The following is a 12149-nucleotide window of genomic DNA, read 5'->3' as shown; positions in this document are numbered from 1 at the left end:
CTTTTATTAGTATAGACTAGCAGAAAGCCCACGCTTCGCAGCGGAGAAGTAGTGTGTTAAAGAAGTTATGAAAAAGAAAAGGAAAAATTTTAAAAATAACGTAACATGATTGTTAATGTAATTGTTTTGTCATTGATATGAGTGTTGCTAGCATATATATAATATATATATACACACACACACACACACACACATATACTATGGGGTGCCAAACAGGCAAATACATTGATTTTCTGAATATATAAAGTCGGCGTCAGAATATATAAAGTGAAAACCTGAATATATAAAGTCAGCGTCGGAATTTATAAAGTCATTCCTGATTATATAAAGTCAACATCAGAGTATATAAACTCATTCCTGAATATATAAAGTCAAAGTCAAAATATATTGATTGATACAACTCTGAACTGAACTAAGTTAACAAAAAAGTATTCAGAAAAATAAATTAAAAAAACACCGTTCGGTTAAGGTTTTGAAAATGATGCATGTGCCCTGCCCAGGATTGGTTCCTGCCTTGCACCCAGTGTTGGCTGGGATTGGCTCCAGCAGACCCCCGTGACCCTGTGTTTGGATTCAACGGGTTGGGAAAAGGATGGATATTCCAGCGCTGACTTTGTATATTCCGACGCTGGCTTTATATATTCAAGTTCTGACTTTATATATTCCAGCGCTTACTTTATATAAGAGGTGTGGCAGAAAAGTAATGAGCCTGATTTTTTTATTTACCAAAGTTTTTATTTTTTTCAAACATCAATGTTATCCCCTTCAAAGTAGTTCCCTTGGGCAGCTACACACCGATGGAGACGTTGTTGCCACTGTTGGTAGCAGCGCTGGAAGTCTTCAACCGGTATGGTCTTCAGCATGTCCGTTACACTCTTTTGGATGTTTTCTAAAGTCCAGAAATGACGTCCTTTGAGGACATTTTTCAGTTTAGGAAAAAGGAAAAAGTCACACGGACTGAGTTCAGGTGAATAAGGGGGCTGGGGAACCACAGGAATGCCTTTTGAGGTCAAAAATTCTGTTATGGAGAGGGCAGTGTGACATGGGGCGTTGTCATGATGGAGCATCCATTTTTCTGCAATGTCTGGTCTCACGCGAATGACCCTTTTTCTGAGCCTTTCAAGGACGTCTTTATAAAAATTCTCCAAGCTTAACACAAAATTTAATGGCACAACGTTGCTCCAAATTCCGCTGTTCCATTTTGCGTGACTTACAACCAAAAATACAACTTTGCTAATAGCCGTCACAAAAATCACGTAGTTAACGGAAGGAGTTGAAACTCGCACTGAGCTATGGGAGGGTACTGATACACGTGCTCTATCAAGGTCAACAGCGCAGCGTTGCCAGATCGCTTGCAGTGTTGCCAGTCTCATTACTTTTCTGCCACACCTCGTATATTCCGACGCTGACTTTATATATTCAAGATTTGACTTTATATATTCCAGCGCTGACTTTATATATTCCGACGCTGACTTTATATATTTAAGTTTTGACTTTATATATACCAGCGCTGACTTTATATATACCGACGCCGACTTTATATATTCAAGTTTTGACATTATTTATTCCGACAGTGAATTCCTCATATTTTTTCATACTTCTTCTAAAACCAAGGGGGTGCGAGGGTAAAATGAATCGGGAAGCGCTGATCAATGTAATCGGTGTACCAGGAAATCATGCATTGACAGAAGTTCCCCTTTGCTTGGAATGCAAAGTGTGATTAAATGCATTATTTTTTAGTGCGTTATGGAGCACATGCATCGAAGCTTCTCAGCTGTGCTTGTGCTAAGAAAAGGAAACATTTTAAAAATAACGTAACACGATTGTTAATGTAACCTTTTGTAAGTAGTGCCTGGAGGATTCAGTGTGGAGAAACTGTAGAGACAGCGTGTGTATTAACTCGTGGATTTTCTGTGAGTATTTGGTGGCAGCGTCACAAAGTCGCTTCCGTAAGACTGCGTTAGCTGCGGAGCTCAGCTCAGAGCGAAATGAGGTGAATGGGAGGGAGATGATGACGGACTCCCCACCCGCCTTAACTGTCAATCCCCACAAACACAGTCTCGGAATTTGCATAAGCACAGCCCTTCACCTGCAATTTTAACTTAGTTACAAAGTGATCAAAACTCTCGCTTATATCCCGCGCCCTCTCATTAAACTTGTATCCCGATACCCGTGGGCATGACAAACGCCAGCGGCAGCCTGTCTATGAACTTAATTTAAACTTTAGGTTTACACCGTGCTTTGTTTCCGAAGTAGCAGCACTCTTGAATATGGTTGTATATGTCACTCGCTCGCTTCTTATTGTTTCGCTGCCTTCTCAATTATATAATGTTTTCTTCAGCGCTTTTTGGAGCTCTTCCTTGTTTTCTACGTACAAATTTCGAAATGAAACCTTCCCAACTTTTGTAAGGAAGCTGTTCAGCCTTCCACCCACAGGAAGTTGGAGAATTAGTGATGAGTGAGTGAGTGAGTGAGTGAGTGCTTTGCCTTTTATTAGTATAGATTAAATACAATGATTAATGAAATAATAATAAAAATATGTAGTAGTTGCAGTATTAAATTCAGGAAAAACAGTAATTATTAATTCTGCATAAAAAAGGCAAGTCAATAGTTGACTCTTAATTCAAAAACTCCTGAAATTTTATTTGGTTAAATCAGAATTAAATTTACATGTTTTGTGTTTGACAAATAGTTGTCATTTATTTTGTTTGAATTCTAGGGCAGGTTTTGTCCATATTTGTCCACACCTAGGAAATCTAGTTTATATTTACTTATACTAATAAATGACTACTGAAATTTTTGATGGTCATTACATTCAAGTAGTTCAACTGTCACATTACAATTAAATTTAAGCATAGCAGTAAGGATCATAAACACAAAAAAGGACAACAACCATACAGCTTAAGCTCTGATATCATTACAATGGTTTGCATTAAGGTTCAGATATGAATTTAAAATCCCGTTTTTGATAAACAAGTTCATAAATGGCCTAACCCACTTCAATCTATGGATCGAATCAAACATGCCCTTTGAGACTGCATATTCAAATGAAGAACAAAGACTTGTTATTTTAGCATGATGTACCCCTACTACAAAGTCCAAATATATTCTATCAAATCTTTTTGAATGTTTTACCTTTTAGTTTCAATATACAGAACAATTTTTTCCTGCCAACCATAGACCTAGTATCAAAAAGGCTGTATACTCATAATAACTTCACCTTTCGTCTTTGTTTTGCCGAATGCATCCCTCAATGATTTCTTTCACTTCAGGAATAGCTACCTTGTCAAAGCTGGCAGGCTTGACACCCTAGGGAATAAAAAAAGTACAATATTGAAAATGAATGAGAATCTTTTCAGTAACATATATCTAATAAAACAAACAATGACTTTATTCTGACAACAGAAATACTGTGAATAATAAATATCTACCAATCCAAATTATATGAATCTTTAAAACTAACTTTATCCTGTGGAGCTTCTGAATAACCCCCAAAACAATCTCTTAAATGTCACTGTTAACACAGGACGTTTGAAAATAATTGCCAGGATTTCAAAGAGGAAGGATGAAACAAAACTTAAGACTTTCAAAGGGCTACAAATAATGATTATTTTGATAATCAATTAATCTGACGATTATTTTTTTGATGAATCAATTGGCTTGATTGTAAAAAAATTAATGATTTATTATTTTTATTTGAAATTAAACACAGAGTGCATGAAATGGAACTTTTCACAAAAACATTAAGGAAAGTATTTTGTAGACATTTAAAAAAAAATTAGGTTTTTATAAAACATTTATGTAAAGATTGAAAATAAATAGAAATAAATAAAAATAAAACACTTAATAGCACTTCTGATTCTGGTAATGCAATGAACACAAACAATTTCCTTAAAACACAAATGGTTTCAATAAATTAAAATAAATAAATCTGCAAGGTAGCTTATGCATTTATAATCACAGTAAATTTAAAATGTAGTTCTTCTTTTTCTTTTCTGTGAAAGCAATGGCTTACTGGAAAAGCATTGTGTAAATATCTGCCCAACACAACGCACCAGAATGGTTTTTAATTTTTTTTAGGCGTGTAACAATATTTGAAATTAGTTCAGCACAACAATCATCGCTGTTATATGCTGTCATATGTATCTGTCCAGACTATTTGCTTTTCTAGCAAGTGGTTTCATTTGTGTAAAACGTAGTGCTATGTAATATGACGAGTTTATTTTACTAAATTCATATCTTTTTGCATCATTATTCTTCTTTTGTGTGCCTGGAAACCTGTTACCACCGAAAATTCTTTTGACACATTTACTTGCTGCCAAGTGTTAGATTTTCGCATTTGAAACGGTGTGATTCTGCCACAAAGTCTGTTTTACCGGCTAAACTATGCTTCCTCCAGACTGTATAAAAGCCAAATGAAATCCAACAGCCAACCAGTCTGAAACTTTCACTTTTCAGACCACTACTACCCTTTTACTTGGAATGGGCATTACGTCTTTTAGTTGCAATTGATTTGCTGCAGGATTCAGCGCTGTACTCGGTATTTTTTTCTATCTGTATGATACTAGAGTCTTTGATTTTCTTTGCTCATGAGACTGGAGAAAAGGGTTTTCTGCTTGGACAGGGAGGCATGTTTCTTCGCATTCATTTTTTGGTAAATACACACGTGCTAAAGTGTGTGTAAGCAGATAATGAAGCACCATCATTTAGTAGACAGACCGCGTCCAAAATAAAAAAAAAAAAGCAAAAACTCAATTACGGCAAGTGAAAATCTGAACGTTTACTTGATAGAGACTAATGGCACATATTTTTAGTCACCATCATGACAGTTTCTCACATATGCAAGCGTTTTATTTGCAATGTAGAGGGCTGAATTACGACTTGAATTATTCCTCACTTCAAACTGAAAGTCATGTCATTACGCCTAGCCTAGCAAACACTGCATCCAAGTAACTGTATCATATTATGCTGAATTAACATTTAACTTGCTGGAATGACGGCAAGTCTTCATCCTCCACAAAGTGTAAGAGCACATTTCCTTTTTAAATGTTCTTGTGCCATACGAGTTTCAATCTACAAATTTTGCAACTTACAACCTTTTTTATGTGTTCAGAGTAAAGTGCTCCCAAACTCTGGAAATCTTAGGTCATACCGTCTTTTCTGTCAAATCATTACAGTCTGCCACTTTTCAGATGCATTCACAACTGAAAGAAATAAGACACAATTGCAAACTAGAACGTCTAGCCTAAGCCTAATAATGTAACCAACTAATCGATGAAACTGACCCGTTGCCAACGTTTTTAATTATGACAATTAGTTGTTGCAGTCCTTGTCTATCGTAAAATGTATTGAAGATAAAAATTCTTATGTATTAATAGGTCCCAATATAAGCATTGTTTATGGTACCATGTGAATGATAAGGCTCATCAACAATCTCTACTACACGAACCTTGCTTGAGAAAATGCAAGAATAAAATTGAGTTTCTATAAAATCTAATAAGCGTCTTTTTAAAATGTCTCAAAGATGTATTGATCATTAAAATAGCACTATTTTTGACTAACATGCACTTAATGTATGCATGTTAAAAAAAACAAAAGTGCATTTATAAAATTCTATTAAGTTTTATAATCCTAAAACTTCCTAAAAAAGCAGTGTGTGTCCACAAACATTTAAAGTACTAGGGGGCTTTGCCCCCTGCTTGCTTCACTCGCCAACCCCCGTGTTTGGTTTTTCAGAAACACACTTTTAAGATTTTTTTTTCCTTTGAATTTTTGCCATTCAATTAGTTTCACTTTTATTTCCGAACTTCTGTAAAAACAATATTTGGAATCTTTCGTGTCCCAATGTGCTGAATCTTTTAAACGATGTCAGTGAGACATGTGTTTAATGACTTTGTACCATAATTCAGGATAGGTTTCTCTGTTTGAAATTTCAGCAAAAACAAAGCGATCTACATCATCAGCAGTTAATTATTTTTTTTCCCCCAAAGTAACCAATAAATGCATGTGAGCTAAACCACGTTATTGAAATTCTCTGACTTAAACTTCAAAGCCTTACAATATTTACATACTTCTAACATATCACCTGTGTCCATATATTCAATCTCTATTCGCCTTTTCGTTATTTCTCTGAGTAATAATTTCTCTTTGTTTGCACTAATGCAATGTTTACTTACTTTTTTTAACACTGTCGTTTTTTTCTGCTTTCATATTCTGCATCTTGCTTTGCATGTGTTTTGCCTACATTTTTTTTTTTTGTCTTTTGAATTCCAGTGTTCATTATCTCTAACCTGCTCTGCATGTGTTTGCCCTCGTTTTATAACCACTTTATGACGTTTTACTTTGTTCTTACTTTATTTCTGACCTCTCTTTGTCCTGCATTTTTTTCAGTAACACCTGGTCAGTGGTGATTATTTACCCTTTATCAAGTAATAATTTCTGTTTGTTTGCGCTACTGCGACCTTTACTTTGTTTTTTTTTTATACTTTCTAATTTTCCTACTTTCATATTCTTTAACTTTCTCCACATGTGCATCGCGCCTTTTTTTTGCCTTTCGAATTCCACTGCTTTCATAATCTCTAACCTGCTCTGCATGTGTTTAACGCCAACATTTGTGAACGTCTTTATGAAGTTCTACTTTGTCTTTTACGCTGTCTTTTAATTCTGAGCCCGACTGGAGATGCTTTGTTTCAATTCCACTTGTTACGGGCTGATAATTACTTTACTTATTTTCTGAAATTGAACCCAGATTATTTTTTCTTTTTTGATCTCTTTTCTCTCCAACGCTTATGTGTCTCTTTTCTCCGCTTAGTCGTCGATGTTTCATTTATAACATACTGTCCTTATACGCTTTATATGCGCGGAGACCCTGGATCCGTGTGTGCTCAAATCCTCCAGACAACTGAATGTTTTGCTGCCAATTGTCTTATTTGATATTGATTGTAAGTAGAGAGTGTCTTACAAGAATCTCATATTCTACGTCTTCGCGAGATGGTCCTGGGTCAATCTCTTGGCACAATGTCTCATGTTTAAGGTCCCCGCGAGACGCTCTGTGCCATTCTCTTTCTTCTCGAGGGTCTTTTAAGTGCCTTCCGTGATCTTAATGTGAAGATCACGTCTCGATGCCCTAGTGTTTCTCTCCAGGATTTTTTTTTTTATAATAGAGAGATACAAAAGTTAGAGATCCTATTTCCTTTTACTTAGGAGCTATTTTGCAAACGTACATAGGAAACATTTCTAGGTGTGTGCACATTACTTCATAGCTAATGTAAAAAACACTTACACAAATTCAAGAAAATTACTAATAGAATTTTAGCTGAAGTTGTCAATATCTTGTTTGGGCTCATCTATATTGGAATACACTGAAAAAAAGACATAAAACCTGAGTGGAAACTAAGACTATTAAATATCCCAAGTATTGTGTGATAAAGAACTTGAGTTGCTGTTTAACTTGTTGTATAATTGTGATCATTAAGCATGTGAACTGTTCAACTTTTAAAGAAAACTCATTTAAATATAACACAAGACCATTAAAATTAAATTATTTTAAAATGAAACCTGAAAACTGAGCTTTTTTTTAAGAACTCCTCCAATGAGCCAATAATACTGAGTACTGTGTAATCTGCATAACAAGAACCTTTTAGTTCAAGTCCTTCCCTTTAAACCAGAATATCTGTTTATGTAAGTAGACGGTGAGAGGTTTATTTGCAGTGGGAAATAAGATCAGTGATAAAGGACATTACTATCTGGTTCCGGGCAGCACGGTGGCACAGTGGTAGCGCTGCTGCCTTGCATTTAGGAGACCCGGGTTCGCTTCCCGGGTCCTCCCTGTGTGGTGTTTGCATGTTCTCCCCGTGTCTGCGTGGGTTTCCTCCGGGCGCTCCGGTTTCCACCCACAATCCAAAGACATACAGGTTAGGTGGATTGGCGATTCTAAATTGGCCCTAGTGTGTGCTTGGTGTGTGGGTGTTTTTGTGTGTGTCCTGCGGTGGGTTGGCACCCTGCCCAGGATTGGTTCCTGCCTTGTGCCCTGTGTTGGCTGGGATTGGCTCCAGCAGACCCCCGTGACCCTGTATTTGGATTCAGCGGGTTAGAAAATGGATGGATGGATGGACTATCTGGTTCCAATTTTTAAAACTAATAATGTCACAATTTACACAATGTACATTTCTTAGCTTATGAGTTGAAGAAGAATAGTTTAATTCAATCAGATATTTTGGGACTTAACCCAAGTTTGTATAATGAGGTGAGCGAGCAACGTCCTTGGACTCCAACAAAGGCTTTTCCTGCATTCAGGGACACTTTCTAGTTATTTCTGGGAAGACAACAGTTTATCCATGGTGTATAAAACCATGTTTATTTTAGGAAAGAATGTTAAATTTGTTTATTCCAAATTACTCTGCAAAGCTTGGAAAGCACCATAAAACGTAGGTTGAAAATTTCATAGTAGCAAAGACTGTTTTTTGTTATTTTTTAGCTCCTTTGAAACAATACTGAAATCATCTGTCACTTAACATGTACCTATCTTCTGTAACACATCTGAAAATGTTTAGGTAAACTGGACAAAACATTATAAGCCATAAAGCCAAGATGGAAAAGATAAATCAAGTCCAAAAGGTGCAATAGGACCTAAACAGAAACACATTTTAAGACACAAATGCAGAATCTGTTCAGATAGATTTAAACTAAAATTAACCATGAGAAATGCAGCTACTGAACATTCTCACTTCTAGGTTTGTTTACATATTCAGACAAGCCAAATCCTAAGAAGTTTCAGTGCCCGCTTCAAAAATAAAATTGGCTGTGATAGGAAAAAAAAAGTTAAACTGCATTGGAAGCACACTACCAAATTAATTTTTGTCGTTAAAAATCTATCAGTTTAAGCAACAACAAATATTGCGTTAAGGGGAAAATAAACCAAGAAAGTAATAAAGTATCCTAATAAAACATTTACACCCTAATCTTGAAATTGGCATACACTAGCTAAACCAAGACAAAAACAGATATAGCTCTGGCACAAGAACTTAACAAGAACCATACTCTGGAACAAAGTGGGCAAAGCAACTTCACAAGAGCCACTTTGTAGGACAAATAAGCTAATGAAAATTAACAAAAGCCACACTTTTAAACAGAATGGTTAATATGAGGTCAACAATGCAAAAAAGTACAATTAGTTCTACTGGGAGAAAAGCAGCATTCTAAATAGGGGTTGTACCAGCAGGAACATACCTACACTTACCAGAAAATATTTTGTACCAGAATATAAATGACAAATCAAAGCCCTTAGCAATTTAAACTTTTCATAACAAGTTTGAAACCAAACAATATAATTCATATTATAATATCCATCTGCATAAGAACACTTCCTAGGTGAACAAGGACATAAGTTTAAAAATGTGCACACTAAACCATAATGAAGCTTAACACTAGAATTACCAGAGCCTACGAAAAAACGTGTGTTCCATTCTACAGTAATCCATGTAAACACATTTTTAAAACAGAAACGTTTTTCATATTGTAGTAGTAAATGACAAAATGTAGACATAAACTATATAATGTATGAAGCCTGAAGTCCAAATATCAAAGAAACACTTCCACAAAAGGTACAAATATAACAGAACAAGTTTATGCCTACATTTTGTAACATTTATTACTAAAATATGAAAAAGTTTCTGTTTTAACATTGTGTTTACACAGATTACTGTAGAAACGTAACACACATGAAATGTGTGTGTTCCAAATAACAATCTATTATTTCCACTCTAAAACTCCACTTCACTACCAGATAATCGAGGCATGAGCTGGGAGAAGTTCGTGCACATTCTAAGTCGGTGGGGGGATGGAATAGCCGGCTGCTTGCAGTTTGTTTTTATCGGCACATTTACAGGACAAAGGAGGCTGGTGGAGAGGTGAGAACGGTTTTAAGAAGCGATTTAAGGTGGGACGGATCTACAAGTTTTTTCGCAGACTCTGGTAATTCTAGTGTTAAACAGCTTCAAATAATCTATATAAAAATAAACATAAAGCATAGCTTTTATTATAGAACCACCGCCACTGATCCTCATGTATATATAAGTATTTACAATATTCCCTTTCACAATTTTCAAAATAACAGAGTTTGCCTACTTCAACAACTTAAATATTTCTATTTATTAAGTATCTGAACAACTATTTCTATTTTATTAAATACATTTGTACAAAGTAGACAAAAATGCAAATAACCTTAGTCTTTATTTCATTTGGAATAAACCAAAATTGCTGTTTGATCACAGACACACAAAGAATTCTTGAAAGAATTAACATAAAATATTTAATATTTCCATGTACATGCTAAAATAATGTGCATTTACGGTTGTTCAGGTTAAAACACACACAGAAAAACTATAAAACTTCCTAAAAATGTATCTTTCTAGAACAGGTTTAAACGCTCCTTGTCTAACTTGACATTTACAGATCTGTTTAAAACTGCTTTAAAAAAAAAAAAAAAAAAGATCAACAGGTCTGCAATATACATAATTTAAACACTAACCTCTTTGATGCATTCTTTCTTTCTAGGTACATGGCAGCAGCATGAATTAACAATCACAAACACTGGACAAAATTCTTTATTTCCAAAATCCATGTGAATGAAAGGGACAGGTCAAAACTGACAAGCCCTGCTACAGTTATCGCACTGCGGACCGAAACCTGGCAACTAGTTTTGTGCTATTCATAATTTTCAACTTTTTCCCTTCATTTACACACATCAGACAGCAGAAACGGCTGCTCCCTCCAAAGCTAAATGCCAGCCACTGAAGTGGAAAACCAACTTTTTAAATTGCAGTTATGCTAATTGTAGTCCCTACTGGTAATTACACCATGTGACTTTATCATGCCTTAATAGTATCAGATTTACTCCTGTTATCTTGACCTTTGCAAAAACAGGTTTAATTCAAAACAAACACAACAAGACTGCTGGTACAGCTAAAAGGGTGCAATGAAGATATCTGAAAAAGATGTCTAATTAAAGAAAAGAATAATTATGTATGCCTTAATATACAAAGTAAAATATGCTATGATTAAAATTAGAAACAATTTCCTTTAAAATGTGAGAGAAGAAAAAAAAAAAATTTCTTATCCAAACAGAAGATCGTATTAACACAAAACCTATAACAGAATTTCAGTATGACGGACACAGTAAACATTTTTTTTTTTGTAATTCTTAACTTCAATAGTTTGGGGTGTTGGAATGACCTTGTCAAAGGTAATACTTACCTACAGTAAAGAGTCACTCAGTCCATGAATAAAAGTGCCCGCCTTCTTTTCTTAGTGCTTACTGACCCACTGCGCAGCTTGAGATGTACAGAGCAGAAAGCGTATTTGGTAATATCTTTGGAGATGGGCACTGGCTCCCTTCAACCCGGACCAAGATAGGTGGGATAGAAAATGGATGGGTGTATGTACTGAAGTCTCTTAATATCTTAGACAGTTTTCAGGTATTTTATTTGAGTAACAATATCTAATGCTTTGGTGTTTTGCTTTTTGCTTGAAAATAGCTTAATTAATGTTGTAAGGCTTTACAGAAACTAAACCAATGCAGATACTTAAATGCTTACTTTCAAAACAGACATTCAATTCACAAGTAAATAAACAAAACTTGTCTGAAATGGTTATGTTTTAGTTTGTTGTAAGCATGAAGTGCATCTAATTCTTCTTTTTCCACTAAAAGAAAAGTAGCAGCATCAAACAGAAATGACACAACAGACATATTATTTGATCTCTAGTTGACAGGAAGTAAAAAGTGAATGCCTTAACATTACAACACATATAACATAATGAAGCCCACCATCAAAAAAAACTAACAAAAGAAAGGTGCAAAGTATCTTATCCAGCAGAAGAGACTATTTTTGCTGCAGAGAGGACAGCATGCAGCAGGTTTTCATTACTAGCCAACAAAAATTGAAGTTTGGATTTTACCGCATTATTTAAGGAAAAACCTCTGGCCCTAAAATTCTATTACTAAAAATGTAACAAATAAATGTTATGGAGGCACAACTAGCATTTATATCTTTATATATTATAGCTAAAATAGCAATTCATGTACCCTCTTTGCTATAGTAAATCCTAAAATTGTTTTTGTAAGATGTTTATAATAAAGATTTACAAAGTTT

The 12149-nt window shown here is 35.1% G+C and overlaps 1 protein-coding gene across 6 annotated transcripts in view; it reads right to left on the bottom strand.

The window, feature by feature from the left end:
- Nucleotides 1-12149, bottom strand: part of LOC120539703 (serine/threonine-protein kinase WNK1-like) — a 332709-nt gene that overhangs the window by 200999 nt on the left and 119561 nt on the right. For all 6 annotated transcript variants that reach the window (XM_039770078.1, XM_039770079.1, XM_039770080.1 and 3 more), the window contains exon 6: nt 3221-3309. In XM_039770078.1, coding sequence (XP_039626012.1) covers nt 3221-3309 — 89 coding nt within the window. The remainder of the gene's footprint in view (nt 1-3220; nt 3310-12149) is intronic.

This window comes from Polypterus senegalus, chromosome 11 (genome assembly GCF_016835505.1).
Source record: "Polypterus senegalus isolate Bchr_013 chromosome 11, ASM1683550v1, whole genome shotgun sequence".
Lineage (NCBI taxonomy): Eukaryota > Metazoa > Chordata > Cladistia > Polypteriformes > Polypteridae > Polypterus > Polypterus senegalus.
The sequence above is the reverse complement of the archived record's forward strand: the minus strand, read 5'-3'. Positions and strand labels throughout refer to the sequence as shown.